General features: G+C 43.9%; 1 protein-coding gene across 1 annotated transcript; it reads right to left on the bottom strand.

Annotated features, from left to right (window-relative positions):
• Positions 1-1,026: 1,026 nt before the first annotated feature.
• Positions 1,027-18,109, bottom strand: scarf2 (scavenger receptor class F, member 2; the record flags this gene model as incomplete). The annotated part of the gene is made up of 11 exons (XM_079221840.1): positions 1,027-2,264; positions 3,575-3,730; positions 10,098-10,195; positions 10,571-10,685; positions 12,016-12,119; positions 12,436-12,564; positions 13,209-13,427; positions 13,954-14,473; positions 15,574-15,675; positions 15,762-15,820; positions 18,000-18,109. The coding sequence occupies 11 exons, from the start codon at positions 18,107-18,109 to the stop codon at positions 1,027-1,029; spliced, it is 2,850 nt and encodes a 949-aa protein (XP_079077966.1).
• Between the last annotated feature and the right edge of the window lie 951 nt (positions 18,110-19,060).

Here is a 19,060-nt window from a genome sequence, read left to right as displayed (position 1 = left end):
AAGCATGACATAAAGGGAGGAGATAGAATAGCTTGGGATTTCATTTTTGGTTTTGTGGTTTAGCTGACTAAATAAAATGTACAGTAAGAGAACATTCTGGTGATTTGGTGTTAGCCGAAGTATGAAAGAGGTTTAAAACAGCCTTTTTTGCAGAAAGATCAAAGCGCTTGTATGGGTTCTGAAATAACCATGTCTGACAGAGTTGGGCTAAGGCTTGAAATAAAATAAAAAGTAACATTTCTGTAAGTAAGAGCCTCGAGACCAACGCTAAAGCTCAGTGAGGAATTCAAGGTGACTCACAAGCACAAAGGACATTTAAGTCCTAAATGTACGCATAACTTTGGGGTGCCAGATTTTGTACATTAGAGAAAAATAGAGGAGAAAAAAAGGAGCTTTTTTGCAAAGTTCTCCAACACATTGTGTTTCTCTTAATTAAGTTGACCTTCATCTGCAAAGAATAGCCTTGACATAAAGAATGAGGAGGGTAGCTTATGTATTAATGCATGTTGGCCCACAAACAAAACAAAAACCCAAACATAATAGCTTGCAATACCCAGAGGTTCTAATTTTCTTGTTATTTTTAGTACCCTTAGTACCTTCGGAACACGTACATAAAACATAGCTATTTTTCTGATACCTTAGTAAATTACAGATATCAAACCCCAAAAGCAATCCATATATAAATATAGTGGTGGACATACTGCAGAGGGATAGAGATGAATGAACTATGGATTATGTCTGTACACCACTGTTCTGTTGTGTCCGGCTGAGCCACAGGTTGTGGCGTGAGCTTGATACATAGTCGAAATGAAATACAATGGTGTATAGGGCATTATAATACAACTCACCAATAGGACTCAACTGCACCCTTGATTTAGAAGCATTTCTCACTCCTGACTGGTCCTGGAGTCCCAGTACACTCAGAACATGTTTAAATTCCTTGATTGAAAAATTACGACGTTCACCGTCCAACAAATCCATTAGAGTCTCTTTGGTATCCATCACAACATTTGTCTTTAAGAACATTTATTTCACTACCTGTGGTGGCATAATGGCAGTCTTTTGCTGTGGTGTTTTACTCTCTGATGTATCCAAAGTACCCTCCTTGCCTTTCTTCCTGGGTGGCTTTTTCATGGGAGTCTTCTTTGGTGTCGGATCAAACATCGGGTCCCCTGCCCTTGAGCCGTTCAAGTCCTGCTTCTCCGGGCTCTTGGCTTCAGGGTTCCCGAGGTCAGTTGCGACGGGTGTCACCATCTTCTGGAGGCTGCTCGAGGTAGGCAGCAGGGGCTTGGTGGAGCCTTGCGGGCTAAATCCACTGGAGGGGTTCCTCTTGGCTTTCTGTGGAGGTGTTGGCTTTTCCCGGTTTCCCTTGGGTGTGGAAAGCCCGTTGGTCTTCGTCAGACCCGTCCCCTCGTTCCTGTTGATGCTTTGGGTTTTCTCCTTGAGCTGAGCAGCCAGGAGTGTGGCAGCCTCAGAGTTCATATGAGGGTGGATGACCTTGGGGCTCCTGGGTGGCTCCTTGCGAGTCTCCTTTGGACTTTCAGCACCCTTCTTCTCAGATGAGGAGCTTTGGAAGCTGCTTATCTTCTTGAGGGCATTATGAACCACTCCATTGATGTGCTCCATGTGACTGGGACTGCTGTGCTCATCCCCAGACTTCTTACCTCGCAGAGGTTTGTGTTTACTGGGAGAGCCATTGACGTCGGCTTCCTTCCCCTCTTGTTTCTTCTGTTGCTCACGACTCCTCTCTTTCATTTTCTGCCTCTCCTCGCTCTTGGCTGACCCGTCACTGGAGCTCCTCTTTTTCTCCTTTGGCACAGCCAGTGGCTTCAATCCCCCATGCCCCTGATGCTCTGGCTGGGGAGACCCTGTAGTATTGCCGTGTATCCACGATACTTTGGGCTTTGTGGACGGGTCTGGTGGACGTGGTTTTGGCTTGCCAGGTGAAGGTGGTGGCTTCCCGTTGCGCTTTGCCTCTGGTGTTGGAGTGCCATCCCCATCCTTGCCGCTGCCATCGTCCTCCTTGGGCTGCTTGGAGAGGCGAGCGATGCGGGCGTAGAGAGCCGCAGTGGTGGATTCAGAGCCACTGGTGGAGCCTTCGCTGTCAGAGGACTTGAGCAGGGGCTGCTCGCTGCTCTCTGGTTTTGTCCCACTGGTGTCTTTCAAGGAGGTGTACTCCCCTGCATCGTCCTCATTAGGGACAGCTTCTGGCTTCTCCGTTGCTGGGCCGGGGCTGCCCTTCTCTTTGCTTTCATTCACGGATTCTGTGGATCAATAGAAGACCAACAGGTATTAGTCCAAGATTAGATCTTCAAATAATGTAAACACTTTAGCCATACAAGTGATCAATTGAAGCGAGGTACTGTACAGCTATTCTTGGCCCGGTTAACTACTGGCTTATTGAGGCTAATGTTTGTTAATGTTAGCCAACTTTTGATACCTTAAATATTGTTTGTGTCACTGACATTACTCTACTTGTGCAATTATTAAACTGAATTTAGATGTACAATTACCCTGCAATTAACACACTTTATAAGACTGCTGTATGTCAATAACAGGATTCACGTTAAATTTTCATTCATTTTAATTAATTTTTTTTTCTCAATTTAATCAAGGGTATAGGTAAAGACAGTAGTGTATGCCATACAGACTGTAATGCCTGATTCATGTGTTTAATCAAAGACCATGTAAGGAAGAGTACGGGGTGGATGGACGAGTCAAACACAGGATTTGTTCGGTTCAGAATTGCGAGATTCAACACATCCGTGGTTTGTAGAAACGTACAATGGCAACATGTTATTCTGGCGACTCGGTTGCAGCCTCTAAATCTAAACAATGTGATTTATCTTTTACCTTCCCATATAGCAGGCATTCACTTCCACATGATTCAAAGACTGGTATCTGTACCACTGCATTTCCTAATTTGTTTACACATACTTGAGACTGGAGCGGCTCTAATGCGACAGATCCTATTGGTGCGACTCTAACTAACAACCCTATTGTGATGTTTACAGCAATTATTTTGTGCCCAAGGCTTTTTACTCAAAATCAATTGTTTGTAGGCCCTTGAACCATTCATTAGAAGAATGAGAACTAAACCAAACTAGAAAGAGAGCACTAAACAAAGAACATCAATCCCTCAGCATGCACAAAAATCCCCCAAAACGAAACCCGACTTGCACTGTCAGACATCCAGAATAGAAACTGACGAAACGGGTGTTTTCCATCAAACTTCAAGGAGTTAGTCATTGTTTGGATTTGTGCCATGTGCTGACTTGACCAATCCATTTCCTGTTTATACTCTCCTCGTTCTCGAAGCAAAACCTGGGTCGAGATGGCATATGATAAAGAAACTATCTTCATAATGAGATTTACAGAAGTGGATGAGTCACTAAACGGTCACACTGGGGGGACTTGACTTCTTCACTGTGTCTATCAGTGTGTGTGTGTGTGTGTGTGTGTGAGCGTGTGTGTGCGTGCATGCGTGTAAAGACCCCATGCCAAAGACAAATTAGGGATTTGTGTGCGTCATTCTAGATAACTGAAGTGTTTATTTATTCTAACGATGACTCACCTTCGTGGGGCAAAGAGTAAACTGGCCCCTCGTCTCTGCTCTCAAAGGAAGAGAAAGACTCTTGGGACGACCAGGAGGAGGGGGAAGGCTGCTCAGCCGCCGACGGGGGCTCGATGAAGCTGCAGTTGAAGGTGTTCTCTTGGTCGTGGTGCGCTACTGAGAACAGAAAACAAACGCAGAAGCCAAAAGGTCAGCCAGAGGGTATTGTACCATGTTACAAGAACAACAGTCTGTTCTCACTCACCCTTACCACGGCTGCAGAGATGTAGAAAGTGTTGGTTCAATTGAGTCTACGGAAAAACAGTGCTTTTTTAATTGGTTTTGAATTTGAGTTAACAAAGACTCGAACAATATGGGTTTTTGTAAGCAAATGTGGATAAAAAAAATGTGTATAATCTTTTTCTTTTTGAAATTTTACAGTTCTATTCTGAGCAGCTTAGAAGATGAGCAAGAAACGGCATTCTGACCATTGTACGAGACACACATTCTCAAGCCACTCGTGGCTATGGGCATTGTTTTTGGAGGGTCTGCACCTACTTGTTGACCCAAACAACTAAATAATCCATTAATTCATGAATAAATATATTTTTAAGGAAATTGTCATATAGTGTTATTTGATAAATCTACAAGACGCTAAACCACACACTCTTTATCAAATAATTAAATGAAAGTGAAAATAAAACAAAAAGCGCATTAAAATACGCCTTTTTTTCTCATATAGTTCAGTATTTTGGTAAATATGGGATTACAAATCGATACCAATGGCATCTCATTAATTAGAAAAGTGAATAAGTACGTCTTCACCTAGCTTAGCATAAGGAAGAAACTATTCCTTTATTAATTGAGAATCTCTCATTACAATTACATGCATCGTATAATATCTGAGTAAAACTGCAGCAATGTTGACGTCATACCATCTCTTATTCTGATTGTTTTTAGTATTTAGGTGTTGGGCAAATGGGTTCTTTCGTCATCTTACAAAGAATCCTCCTCCTGAACAATATATAGGTCAATTTATGTTTCTCTCTGAAAGTCTGCCTCGCTCTCCCTCAGTCTTCCTTTTCCTTCCTCCCCTTCACAAACTGCAGCACTCTGCTGACCCTTCTGTCTCAGGACAGCTGTGGTTTCGGAGGAAAACTTGAAGCTGATCTTCCCATCTGGCGTCAGTTTTGGTGTAAATCTTACTGGGCGTTAACTTGACATGACCGACCACATCAGATGCTCCTGTTTACATGCCCGATGACACATGGGTCGATCCAATTGTTTAGATCTCCATTAGAACCAAGGTGGAAGAAATCCCCTAAAACTGTGCCAGAACCCTGGCCAGGAACAAATCCTAGCTCCTCGGCCGTTGTTGTTTGACGATAACTAAAATGATGAGCTATTAGGAAGTTCTTTACGGGCGGATTTGGTGACTTGTAGAAGCAATACAACTGTAAAAACTATATTTACTTTGTATTTCATCTGTAAATTCAGAGTATGAGGAGTCCTTTTGCACAGCTTTTTGTTAATATTCTCTATAGTGTTTGCATTGGCTTTTAAAATGCCAAAAAAAGAAGACAATCTCGATCTTAATTACACTCAATTAAATAACTTTAGCAGATGGTCAGTTTTGAGGTTCCTCTTGTGTGTTTCTTGTTACGCATCTATCACCAAGCGAAAATCCTTGTATATGCAAGCGCACTTCACAATAAATCAATTCTGATTCTGACCATAACAAGTAAACTAAAGATATCTGCTGTATTTTTCATCGTCTGTTTATTAATATTTATTCTCTTGCATCCTGTGCACATCTGTCTGCCCCATAAACACGAGGGTCAGACCTATGTTCCCTCAGAATCATCCCTGGCCCATGCTAAAATCTGTCAATAACTTGTTTAGATATCTTAATAATATCCAACGGATGTCTGGCAAGGTTCATTGGTTAGGTTGGCTAGGTTTAGGCAGAAGGAATGAGATTGGTCAGGCTACGAATAGAATGGTAACCAATTAGAGGCAGAGTGTGAGGGTCATGCCTTCCCAAGGTAGGAACAATGAGGGAACATAGGGCTAAGAAAACATAGGGTACGGGAAACAGGGCTGAGATCATAAGGCTGAGGGAACATAAGGCAGAGGGAACGAGGGAACACCAGGCCGAGGGAACACAAGGTCGAGGGAACACCAGGCCGAGGGAACACCAGGCCGAGGGAACACCAGGCCGAGGGAACACAAGGTCGAGGGAACACCAGGCCGAGGGAACACCAGGCCGAGGGAACACCAGGCCGAGGGAACATATGGCTGAGAAGAACATAGTGCTAGGGGAACATAGACATACTCCCACTCTTTGTGCCTCTTTCTTTCAACTGCTTTCAATATCTTTTTTTCTTCATGGTCAAATCAGAACTGGCTCAGAAGTGTGTGGGTGTGTGTGTGCTACATATCTGTTGTGTACTCACATGATTGCACAAAGCAATTTTCAAGGACCCTGATGTGTTTATTTTTTCCTTGAGGCTCCTGGGTTTGATCTACTTTTCCAAATTATAGATTTTAACTGTGTATGTTACTATCACGGATAGAAGATCTGTTTTAATGCCTTGCTGACCTGAAATATAAGACACATGAGGTAAATATATATTGCTCCACGGATCTATGTTCTTACATTCATCCAAAAGAAGTCAACAAACAACATATTTCAGTTTGGCAATCTGAAGTCTTTGTGTTGCTCGTGGGGTGGATAATGTCAACACAGGTGCAACATTTCTACAATAAGCAAGTACAGATGTGTGTAAAAGGTGGGGACAACATAACAAGACTTTCAATACGAATGTAGATGCGACTTCCATCCCAGGGCATCCATTTATGTGATTATTTAAGGATATCCTGTTTACAACAATAATGGCACCCTGCTCTCTCTACATGTGTAGTTAATGTTGGACTTTTGTGGCTCCAAGAATTACCCCAAAGTCTTCCATGGCACTATACTCTGATTGAATTAACTTTAAAAAAAGAGCTTTGTGTGGATGTGGTAGATTAATAATAATATACAAAACCCAGCAAAATGTTTACCCAGAGATGTGGATGACAAAATAATATTTTGCCCAAATTCAATGAGATAAATCAAATAAATAAATGAACAAGACAAGTGTACGTTCTTCGTCTATCACTCCTGCCCGTGTGCCGGGTCGGCAGCAGGCCGATAGGCAGACAATCTGAGGGACTGAGGAATGTAGAGCAGCTAACCTATGCAAAGACAGCCTAACACATGGGCATTTTGCGACATGACTTGTATGTACTAATGAACAACTGCTGCCCTTGAAAGCTGCTCCCTCCAGACTGTGGGTCTAGTGGGGCAGATTGTCCTGCAGACTGGACGCCACTGTGATCCCACCCTACATGAAGGCCAACACACAACAGGGCATTATTGACACGTCCCAGCTGCAGAGCTCCGCCACCACAGTTGCTCAGTAGGGGGGGGGGATCGCTAACAGGCAGAGGACAGAAGTAGTCCAAAGGCTCGGGGGCTGGGCTGGGACAAGGAGGTTGCTAGTTCAAATGCCTGGTCCAGCTGTGGAAATGTGGGCATAGAATGAGGATATTACTTGCCAATGAGAAGAAGAAACGATATGTTTCGGCCTGAAATAGTCTCTAAAACAAATGCAGGACACTAAGTGACATCCAACATGTCCAACTCATTACCAAATCAGTGACACAACCAATTGCATTCATGTTTAAATATACCTAAAACTCAAACGGACCTTTCTTTCTTCGTTCCATTTTAATGATGTAGAAAGTTTTATTTAAGCAGCTCACATCTGCATGAAGGAGGAGTTGAGTGTTGCTGCAAACGCGTTTGCAATCCCGACAACTTTGTTGGGATAAATAAAAGAGGAAAAAACACAGACGGCGCTGTTCTTAGCCCAGACTCGTGGGTAAGCACTTGGACACAGAGGATGTGAGGAATGCAGGACAGACGTGAATCTCTTGGGCGTTTAGTAAATATGCGTAGAATGGAATGCCAAATTACAAGCAAATAGCCTTAGTTATGCCAAAGGGCAAATAGGTTACAGTGTGTTGTAGCTAAATATTCCTTTGAGTGTGCTAACAGAGTTTGTTGTCTTCCTTCCCTTCTTCCCCCATGTTCCTTTTTTCATTCTGCCTTGCCACATCTGTTGCGACTGACCCCGGTGTGGATAAATCACAATTCTGACACGGGCTGGGGTAAATTTGACCACTTCCTGTTTCCAGCCCCATTGGGCCTCCTCTGGAATGCGTGTGTGCAGGACTGTGTAGCCCCTGTCAGAGTTTCTAAATGTTGGCAGACCACACGTCTGTGGGCAGCCCAACAGAAAGCAGAGGGGCAAACATTTGGATAGGACAAACCAAGCAATCCCAGACAAGAGAGACGCACACTTGTGGCGATAGATTTGACTTTGACTGGTATTGAGGCCTGTTCTCAAATTTGACTAGATATTGGTCTTATTTATTTTTTTTAAGATGCAGAAATCTTGAGTTTAAAAGCATTGACATTTTTTTATCTGTTTGCTTTCAGTGTAAACACATATTTTAGTATCTTTATGCGAAGGCATTTGGCTAAGGGCCACATTGCTTCACATGGCCAAGCTCTCCACAAACAAGCGTATTATTAAGACACAGTGTGACGACAAAAGGCAACCATGTGCCAGTGTATTTTGCCTGAGGCGCAATAGAGACAGACTCTATCTTAAAGAATCAGCCGGATAACCGAGGAGTCATATGCTGCTCAGACATGGAAAAGAAAACAGGTCATCAACTCCTTCCACAGCACACGACTTCAGTGGAGCCCTTTTTTAAAGAATCAAATTACAGCGCTTCATAATGAGGCTGGAGCTGAAGCTACGTTAGGAAACTGCAGCGCAACACCGCTGTGAATATTGATCTTGTAGTGTATGTTAGTGTATGTGGGCGTGCGCCAATGGCCCAGCGCTCCACACTGCACTCATACAGCAGCTACTGCTGAAAACGCCCCCGCCTCAGGAAACACTGTAAACTCTGGCAGCGCTGTTGCCGCCGTTAGCACTCTTTGCACCGCTATAGCCGCCACCGCCGTCGCCGCGTTGAGAGCTGTGTGGTTGCAATAGATATGCTCTGGATTGCGAGTTGAGAACCTTTCATAATCAATCATTTTCACAATCTTCACAAATCGAGAGCTCCTCTCCCAGTCCCTTATTTAGTCTGATCAACAGTCCAAGGATTTCTTTTACAATGACAAACGGGCAAAAGCAGCCACTTGGACAAGCTGGCGCCAGGGAATCTTTGTTTTCCCCTTGATAAATGACTTTTTACAATAAATTGATCATGAAAATTGCTGTACATTAACTTTCTGTCAGTGGACTAATTCATCAGTTGACTAATTGCTTTACCACAACTGCAAATGTCAGCCCTATATTATGTCAATGTTAGCCTAACATTATTAATCTCCTACTTCAAATAGTAAATAAAAACACTTGCATCATTAATATGGATGGGCTCCTGTATAGATCTGCACATTTTGAAGCACATTTCTTGCATGTCTTGAAAATATTGGAAATTCAAAATAGAAGTGCAGACAAATATTGCTGTTCTGGCAATACAATTACCCTGCATCTGGAAACTTGTCACAATGAAGAACAATCATTTGTATAGTTGCATAACATAGCTAATAGGAGCAAGACAAATTACTGCTTATACAAACAGTTCTGAAAGAAATCCAGATAACTGTGTGTATTTAAACTGATCAAATTGTTTTTGAACCCTGAACAAAAGCCGCCATGTTGAACTGCATCTGGTGGGGTTTAAAATATCATCATATCTCCTCCGTCTGTTATGAAAAAAGAACGGGTCCACAGACAGATCTGTCACAGACCACGAGACCTCCACATGGAGCAGCAGTGCTGCAGCGTTCACCCAAACAGTGCGGCCTTTGATAGCGCGTCACTCACCACCAGCACCCGGGGGCCCCCCGACAACCACGGGCCTTCTTTTAATAACACAGCCTGCTCCTCGGCCCAAGAAACATTTTCTTGGGTTAGAAGACGATGGAAACGAGTATTAAAAAAAAAAAAGTGTGTGTGGGGGGGGGGGGGGGGGGGGGAAGAAAAAAGCCCCAGTTTAGGGTTGTAATAACATGAACACATGGCATTTAAGGGTGCCAAGAATAATAAGGGGCTCCAAAACCAGTGCATTCCTTTCAAATGAAACCCCATCCTCGCCTGGCAGCCACCATACACTTTTCAACCATATTCATCATCTAAGAAGAAGACTAAGGTAGCACTCTGACTGCCATCCATTGGTGTTATTGTCCCCCGCTGTGTTAAGCTGAAGACACACACGAGCTGCTGATTACCAGTGAAAACCCCATTTTCATATCGACTGACACCCCCGCGTCAACGTGAAAATCATTCGCCTAATAATCAAAGCCAAGAGTGATGCGGCTTTAGCACGCTGTGCTGTACAAGCTGATTACACGAAACACAGCGGCTTCTGGCGGCACTGCGGCGGGATATGAGAAAGAGTTTTTGGGGCTTACCGACTACTTTGGGTAGTTTCTGTCGCCTCAGTGGAATACGAGGGAGTTTCGTGCTGATTCGGCTGAATCGTCCGCACAGGATCCGCTTGGCTTTTTTGCTGTTGGTAGAGTTGTCTCGGTTAGGACTGAAAAGGGATGACGCCATGGAAAGCCAAATGAATCATTCAAAAGAGGCATATTAAACCTGGCCCCGTGCCTCTCTTTTTTGAGGGCCCAGGGGGCTGCTCACATTGCTACTCGCACTGTAATGTCAATATATAAAAAAGTGCTTTAAAATACAATTTAAATGCATTGATTCAATTTACAACCTGGTCCCTGCCGAGAGAGAGAGAGAGAGAGAGAAAGAGAGAGAGAGAGAGAGAGAGAGAGTAGAAAGAAAACATTTTCTTCTTCTATATTTTTATAACCAGGGCAAGCTACTCAACCCCTCCCATCACGGAGCGTAGAGGGGGAGACACCTATCCGTCACTCACTTGTGGTCGTCTTTGTGTCGACACAGGCAGCAGCAGCACAGCAGCGACAGGAGGACAATCAGTAAAAAGGAGACCAGGGTTCCAGCCGCGATCACACCCATCCGCTGGTTGGGCTCTGAAAGACGAGAGGCAGGGAATTTTTGGGTGTGCCCCGTTGGCGCGGCAAAACTCTTAATGCCAGTTTCAACAAATCTCCCTCTCCGTCATCACTAACACTAGAGACCTTGGCACACGGCAAATGATTATGATTTACCGAACAAGTGAGTTCACATGACTCGAGGAGAGAGTTGAGCTAAATGTATGATCTGTATTAATGTGCCCGTTAGCTTTTGATAATAAAGACAGAGCACCGTGTTGACATTAACAATTGATTTTCAATAGCTGCTCGGCATGCAGCGTCTCTGAGGAATGTTGCAACCGGCGGAAATCCACTGCAAAAATAATTCACTATTAATCGTATCTCCCTGCAGACACGGCACCATTTACGCTTTCACTGCTGATTTCCTGCGAGCGTCTCCCATCTCTCTTTACTAGACACCCCTCACCATAACTCATCAATGATTTATTAGCGCCCCTCCCCCTTCAAGTGGGATACACCCTAAAGATAATAAGTGCTGTAATTGCGTGAGCATGGACGCTGGCAAGGACAGCTGACACAAAACCATCAGTTAAAGGATGAGCAGCGGCGGCGGCGGCCCTCGGGTCTTTACACTGTCACATAAGGCTCAGATGGATTGTCGGGCAGTCTGGGCGTGGCCTGTTGTCTCTTGCTCTGTGCTCACAGCTGGATAAAGAATGGGAAACGGTTTTGACAAAAGGTGATGAGGTTTCGTGATATTGCTGACCAGCCTGCCACCGGCCATCATGTACGTCCACTCGCCAAGGTCTCTGCTACCTTAGTGTCCTAAACAACAATCGTCTCCTCGCATGCCTTCAAAGATCCCCTCTTTCCAAACAGTGCGCTCTTTTTTTTTTCTCTGTCTCCCTTCCAAGTCCTCTTTTTCGCTCATATTTTCACTCTTTTTATTTCTCCTTCCTTCCCCTCTCTCCCTCTCTCCCTCTCTCCCTCTCTCTCTCTCTCCCTCTCTCTGGCTGGACAGGAACAGAGCCAACAAACACAGCCATAAAAAGGACACCGGTCTGGGTCTGGAAACGCTATCAAGGCCTCGCTACGTTACCTCTCCCACTACACACGCTGACCTGAATAGATGTGTTTGTTGGTACTCGGTGCGTACCGCCAACTATTAGACATTTTAATACACAAGCAGCTAGAGGCATCTGGCTCTTTGGACAAGCAGTTCAGAGGGTTCTAATTATTTTTGACAAATAGCCATTTGTCTCTGGAAAGGTAGATTATTTGGAAAATAAACACTAGTTACTGATTACTGCCGATCACAGAAACCTCTTTAAAAACACCATAACAACAAAGCATGTGGTTTTCTTACGAAGATAGCAAGCACCAGACACAGGATCGCAGTTCTTGTCATTGCATGAGCAGGTTTGGTTGCAGTTCACTCCATACTGGCCGGGTTGACAGGTCATATTGCAGCTTGAGTACAGACAAAAACAACGTCGGTTTAATGTGCAATTCAAGTGACAGATGCATGAAATAGGACACAGAAATAGAGAAAAGGCATACATGGGAGCAGTTATGTGTTCCAGGCAAAATGTGCCCTTCGATGGAATTTAACTTTTGCATTTCAAGAGGGCTATTTATCAGTATCTGTAAAAAATATGCCCCAAAACACATGCTCGCTCAAAGACATACAAGTGTGTGACAAAAGGAATAAGAAAGCCATCAACCATTTTCACTGTGTATTGTAATGCATAAACATTTTGTAGGTATGAGGTGTCTCGTGACTTACTAGGTGCCATAAAATCCCGGGTCACACAAGCACTCTCCGGTGACAACATGGCAGATGCCGTTAAAACAGTGACTGCAGTTGTTCTCACAGTTCTCGCCGTACGTGCCGTTGGGGCAGCGCACCTCGCACCTATCGCAAGAGAAATGTCATGTTTACAGTCATTTTCAAGCTCAGAAGTACGAGTCACAGACATCGTCACAGTGTGGATAATAGTATGACAGTCGGTACTTGATGAAGTCATGTTTTAAATGTTGAAAATGATAAAGAAAAATGGTGTGACTGAACAACAAAAGTGTGTTATTTTGCACGTTTCTTTGCATGTCGTGAAGTAGTCACGATATGCTATCTGCTGGGGGCACGAATGGTCCATTTTCGTTATGTCGGTCGGCACGACCTTTTTTTCCCGGGACGACATTACGCCACAAAACAGAATTTTGGTTCATGCAACAACACCAGTCAGGTAGCTTAAAATAGCTACGTATAGTTAGGTTGAGGCAGCAAACCAGACCAGAAGTATTTTAGGATATTGAATCCTATGTCACTCGCTTTGACCGTTGCATTGTCACGTTGATGCGTTTCATTTGTTTGTCCACCCCGAAAAGAAATAAAGGGCTCAATTCGCCAATCGGTATTGTTTTCGTGCCGAGCGAAATTAGTGTCCATGCCCACAAAACCAACAGATTGCATTTTGTGACTATTTCACGAACCACCACCATACTGGGCTGTTTCATTGACACATTTCTGAATTGTACTCTTGTCTTGTGTGTCCTTACCTGTCCCCAATCCAGCCAGGGTTGCAGTGAGAACACTTGCCATGAATGGGGTCGCAGTGGTGACCGTCTTTACAGGAGGGACACACTTCCTGGCAGTTTTCGCCAAAAAAGCCTTTGGAGCACAGCTGGTCACAGCGTGTTCCATTCCAGCCTCGGTCGCAGGTGATGCAGCGTCCCTCTGTCACCTTACAGGGCTGCTGGCCCTTGCAGTGCCCACACCTGTGGTCAACCAAGGAGAACAGAAGAAAACAATATATATAATTTGTCTCGTTTTAAATGTCTTCCTAATGTAGTACAATTGTTAAAGGATGTGAAACCAGGTGGAAATAATCTGTTTGTATGCTTTGATTTGCTTTAATTATCATTTAAAGAGGGAGATAATCCACACTGAACTCTATAGAGCTCATTTTAGTTTACAGCAAAAGTTGCGTGTGAGAATGTCACAGTCCATGGAAGGTAGAGCACTTAACCTGAATTGCTTCTCCATGTTTGCTGATGATGATGGGATAATGTGAATACCAACTCCCAAATCTCACTATATTATTGTTCCATTAAATAACGCAGTCAGATCTTTAAAGGATTATCACCTGCAGCATATATCAAATGTTTCCTCCTAAAACCACAAAGCTACACCGTAATATGGATCGGACAAGGGAGTTGAACATTAGGCATCTGTAAAACTGCATATTTCCTGTGTTTTTTATATGGTACATTTGCTCTCTGCCAAGATTTTTTTTCCCCCCACCTGTTCCTGCAGTTTTGACCGTAGAACCCGGCAGGACACGGCTCCCTGCAGAACTTCCCACGGTACCCTGGCGTGCAGGTACACGAGCCGTCCCCTTGGTTGCACTTGCCCTGGATGCACTGGCAGTAACGTTCGCACCGGGGGCCCCACAGCCCCTCTCGGCACTGGCAGCGCCCCGTGAACTGGTCGCATGGTGAATTGTTGCAGTTGCACTGGATTGCACAGTTCCTCCCCGTCCAACCGGGATTGCACATGCATCGCCCCGTCTTGGCGTTGCAGATGGAGTTGATGCTGCAGTAGCAGTTGTTGTTGCACAGGGGACCCCAGATGCCGGGGTGGCACGTGCATTTGCCCGTCTCTTGGTCGCACTTTCCCTTTTGGCACATGCAAGGGTACTCGCAGTTATGTCCCCACCGGTTGTGGTTGCAGGTACACTCGCCGGTCAAGTCGTCACACTGGCCGTTGGGGTAACAATTACATTTCCCCTTGCAGTCAGGGCCCCAGAACTGGGCCGGGCACTCTGTTGAAAGACACGTGCACTTGTCAGGAAATGGGAAACAATATTCTGACTCAAATATCCTTGAGCAATAGTAACAGCCTGCAGCTGTGCTGGCAAAACTACGGTCTGTGGGTCAACTGCGGCCTGCTGACTGATTTTAATTGGCCCGTGGTGAATTGTTTTAATAAACTAGAACATGGCTTGAGCATGTTTCTAATACATTTTACTGTATCTGCATTGCACGTCCTAGTTTAAACACTTGACTTCGACTTTAATTTTTGTGAAATGATCTTTATCACTAATTTACAAGTTTTTACATCCTAATATTAGATTTACAAATGTGCATATTATGTTTACATCTGCAGTCTTTAAAGTTGGAGCTATGGCCATGAACAGAAACAAAATCTTTGGCAATTTCTGCCCGTTTAAACTTGACCCATTTTTGCATATATACACATGACTGCACTGCAAAGAGCTTAAAGGTACTACATAAATTCAAATTAGATTCAAGAGCAGCCGATACAGTAATAATTGATTTAATAGACAGTGTTGGCACACTAATAAATTACTGCAATGCCAAATTACTGCAATGACAAACGTTACATTTTTTTTGCTGTGGCACATGCGTTTTTCTGCTCTGGAAACACGTGCTTTCTTGCAGCGTAACTGATTGCAAACCAAACGTTTTCTAGTGTTTGGCCCTTGCATTTTTCTTTATATCGGAAAAGGTTTAGCCACCCCTGATCTAGAGCCGAGCCAGAGGCTCTGTGAGGCTCGTCTGAGGCAGATCGGTGCCTTGTGCTAAACGGCAACATGGCAAAACAATCGCAACTGCCATGCTAACGTGCCGATGTTTTGCCACCATCTTCGTTTAGCACGTTAGCAAACATATGCTCATCTCTTGGCAATCTAATAGTTGTTGAGATATTTCAGTGGTTCACCTGTAGAGACAGAACAACACCTCTAAAAAAAGACCCAAAGTACAATCATTTCTACTTTTATGAGACCTAAAACTTGTATATTTAACGAGTCTTTATCATTTAACATTATATTTGCTTGACCTCTAAGCACCACAGACAAGAGGCAAAAGATTGAAAACATGTTTTTTGCAAATCCCTTACTAGTGTCACAGCTCGCTCCAAAGTATCCATGACGACAGCGACATTCATTCGGCCTGACACACACCTCATTTTCCTTGCAGGTGAAGTTGCCTTCGCAGAGAGCTTGGGGTGAAACAGAAGAGGCCGTGTTATTCAACTGGCTAGGACAATGAGCTGTACTGATAAACGGTGGTCTGCACGGTACATACGTGTCAGGCACTCGTCCCCTAGCTGCCCCCATCCGCCGCAGCACACGAGTCCCGGTGATCTGGAAGAGAAGTTACGACATTAAGAATGAGAGCGGGGATGATGAAGAACCTGGCTCCAGTGAAACCAACACACATGTCACAGCGGCAGCATCCACACCCAGCTCTGGCCTTTTTGATCTCACTGTTCCTACTGATGTGGCCGACGCCAAAATTCTGCAAACATAGTTGTATAATTATCTGAATATGGGTCGTGTGTACACTTAGCGGCCCTTAACCCCCATGCATCCCATAGTTTATCAGTTTCTTTAGCCTCCCTCCGCCTTTGGTGGAAATGTGAATATTCATAGACAATATTTTACAGGCAAAGTTTTTAGGCCCTGTCAGGAAAGAACGGATGCGACTCCTCTTCCTCCCACGCCTGCGACCTCTGTGGGGCCCCTGCAACACGTCAGCTTCCCCTAGAGTGTTTGAAGATGGCAGTTCGCTTTCAGTCAACGAGCATGGGAGCGACGGCGTTACTTCTGCTGCCAGAATCGGCGCGTGTTTGAGATCACAGGTCTACGCTCCGTGTGCTTTCACTCGTTGTGGATGGAAGAGTTACTAAATGGGCCTTTTAGCATTTAATGTACATAACATGGCACTGGCTTCAACTTGTTGCAACTGCGCTGCTCCGGATTTTGACAAACTCCAGTCAACATGTATAAAGCTGACTTTTGTTGACCTTTTAAAAACCACACAGTCAATCCGTTTCAGCGCCGGAAAGAAATATTGTAGAATTCATGAGGTGTTTGCACGGCTGTTTGCCTTTCATTGTGACATCAAGAATGTTTCAACTCCACTTTGCCGAGAAATTCAATAGATGCTCGCTAACTGATTCAGAAATCCATTTTTCTGCATCAGTGATGAAAGCATCGCATTGAAGCCATAATGGAAAAAAACAGGTGAGTGGAAAGTTCACCAGAATGAATGTTGAATACTGTAAGGAGGGCAAAATGTCAAACTTGTAGAGCAGTGGAGGCCATGCTATTTATATTATACTGGAAACTTATTCCCAAAGCCTTAGAGGCTATATGTTTCGGGTGAATGATGATTTATTGCTCAGTGAAGCAACGGACAATCTATGAGATGACAGCACACCTTTTGAAAAGCAGCTCTTGATACATTTAATTGTGACCGCAGCGCGTGGCTTTCAGATACAAACACTTTGACTACTTATGTTCCAAGGAACACAAAAAGGTAGAATAGTAAGTACATGGTTTCTTATCAGACATATTTCACGGCATAGTGGAGAATGAGCCCCTCTGGAAAACATTTGCTAGTTCTCTCCTAATATTCGCAGACATCATGTCCAACAAGTTTAGATGCTGCAGTCAGCAATTGTGGACCTGGGTTTTTTCTTTCTTTTACACTGATCCTAGAAGTCATCCAGAGATGATTTTTGGATCCCTTAACGTTAAAGAGAGAGAGAAAGAGAGAGAGAGAGAGAGAGAGAGAGAGAGAGAGAGAGAGAGAGAGAGAGAGAGCTGTCTCGATATGTGGATTCCTAGAATATAATTATCTGACTTTATTTTGAACATTTCATGAACTTCACACTCAAAAACAGATTAACATCTAAAGTGCATCATCAAACCACACGTGTGTTATCAAACCGTGCCACGAATACTGTGACGGTCAACGAGAGCGCTCCCTATCCACACTCCTGTTCCAGATGTGCACATCTGTGTAGCTCCTTTGAGCAATGGACTCCTCCTCCTGCTCCTGCTGCTGTACAGCGGACTTGGAACACGTTATGTGTCGAAAAGAAAGAGCTCCCCGTGAAGTTATGTCTCAAATGTGAGAACGAGAATGCCTGATATTAAAGTTCAGAGGATGAAGACAGTGGTTGAGTTCAAATGTCGACTGCGATGTATTCCACTTTAGTGAAAACCGCTATTCGTGCCGTAGGCCAACACTGCAAAAAATGTCAATATTTTTTTCTTCTTCTGTCTTTAGTGTACTCAGTTTTAAAACATTATTTGTTCAAAGAAATTGACATATACGTGAGGAGTGAGGCGATATAAGTTTTTAGTTCATAGTGCACTTTCAACCCCGGACTCTTTCTTTTTCTTTAAAAGAAAGTCGCACCCTGAAGTAAATAGAATGAGGCAAAAGATGTCACGAGAGAAACTTTCAAACGAGCTGATTTGCAAGAACAACCAGCGGTTCAAATGCTAAACGTTCTTCTGCACGGATGCTTACCCAGGTGCTTTGCATACATTCCTGCCTTTGGGATTGAGCTCTTGGCTGAAAGTGGAGCAAACGAAGAGACAAGCCACCGCAACAACAGCAAAAGAGTTCTTCACTTCCATTGTACAGGCGGCAGCATCCTTCTAGACGCCGTTTCCACTCCGCATTCCGCTTCTCCGAAAGGCGACGATGATGCTTTTCACTGGTTTTTAAACACTCCGATTGGTTTTACGCACATAATCCAGATGTGTCTGCTCGGTAAATATCAAACCCTTGTCCCAAAAAAGAAGAAAGGTGATTGAACAAACTCTTGCAACCACCTACGCCATCGAGAAACTCAGCAGCTGAAGAAAAAAAAAGTGACCAGCGACAGCGATCCCAAGCCAAAAGTTGGAAATAAGTCAGAAAAACAAAAATTGAAAATCTGAGTATTCTCGGTGAACGCTGTTCACTTTCTGTGCGCAGTTTATTCCAAAGTTACTAAAAGAGGCCATGGTGCAAAGCCCGTTGGTCCAGACTCATAATTAAATAAAAAAAAAATCCAAAACAATGCCCTCAACGCGCGTAGAAACGTGTCGATATGATGATATTCAAAAAAAAAAAAAAAAAAGGAACATTGAGGCGAATCAGCTGCCTTTCCGTGTGTTCCTGTCTGAGGAGACGCGCTTAATCCTTAACTTCTGTCCTCTCTTGCGCTCTCAGGAGTGGCAGGAGGGAAATTCCTGATTTGTTACTCTATCTTTGGCTTTGTGCGCCATGCGTGCGCCACCAAATTTACATAGGCCAGTGTGCAACCGGGTCCGTTTCAGTGGCTTGGGTTACAACTCTGTCTAGTGGCAGAATCTGTTATTTTGATGAACAAAAAAGTTTACGTGGGCGATAATTAAAAGGAAAAGCACAGCACGTTTTGCATAATAAAATGACCACTACTGTCATTATCACCATAGTTGCGTACTTTTAGCATCTGTGAATGATCAAATTGAAAAATGACAGATTTGCTGATATGTATTGTATTTGCAGTAAACTTCTTTAACAAATCATTTCAGGAAGTTTTTAATTGATGCACGAGGAGA

The sequence above is a fragment of the Taurulus bubalis genome, assembly GCF_910589615.1.
Source record: "Taurulus bubalis genome assembly, chromosome: 8".
In the NCBI taxonomy this organism is placed as follows: Eukaryota; Metazoa; Chordata; class Actinopteri; order Perciformes; family Cottidae; genus Taurulus; species Taurulus bubalis.
This window is presented reverse-complemented; position numbering and strand designations above follow the sequence as displayed.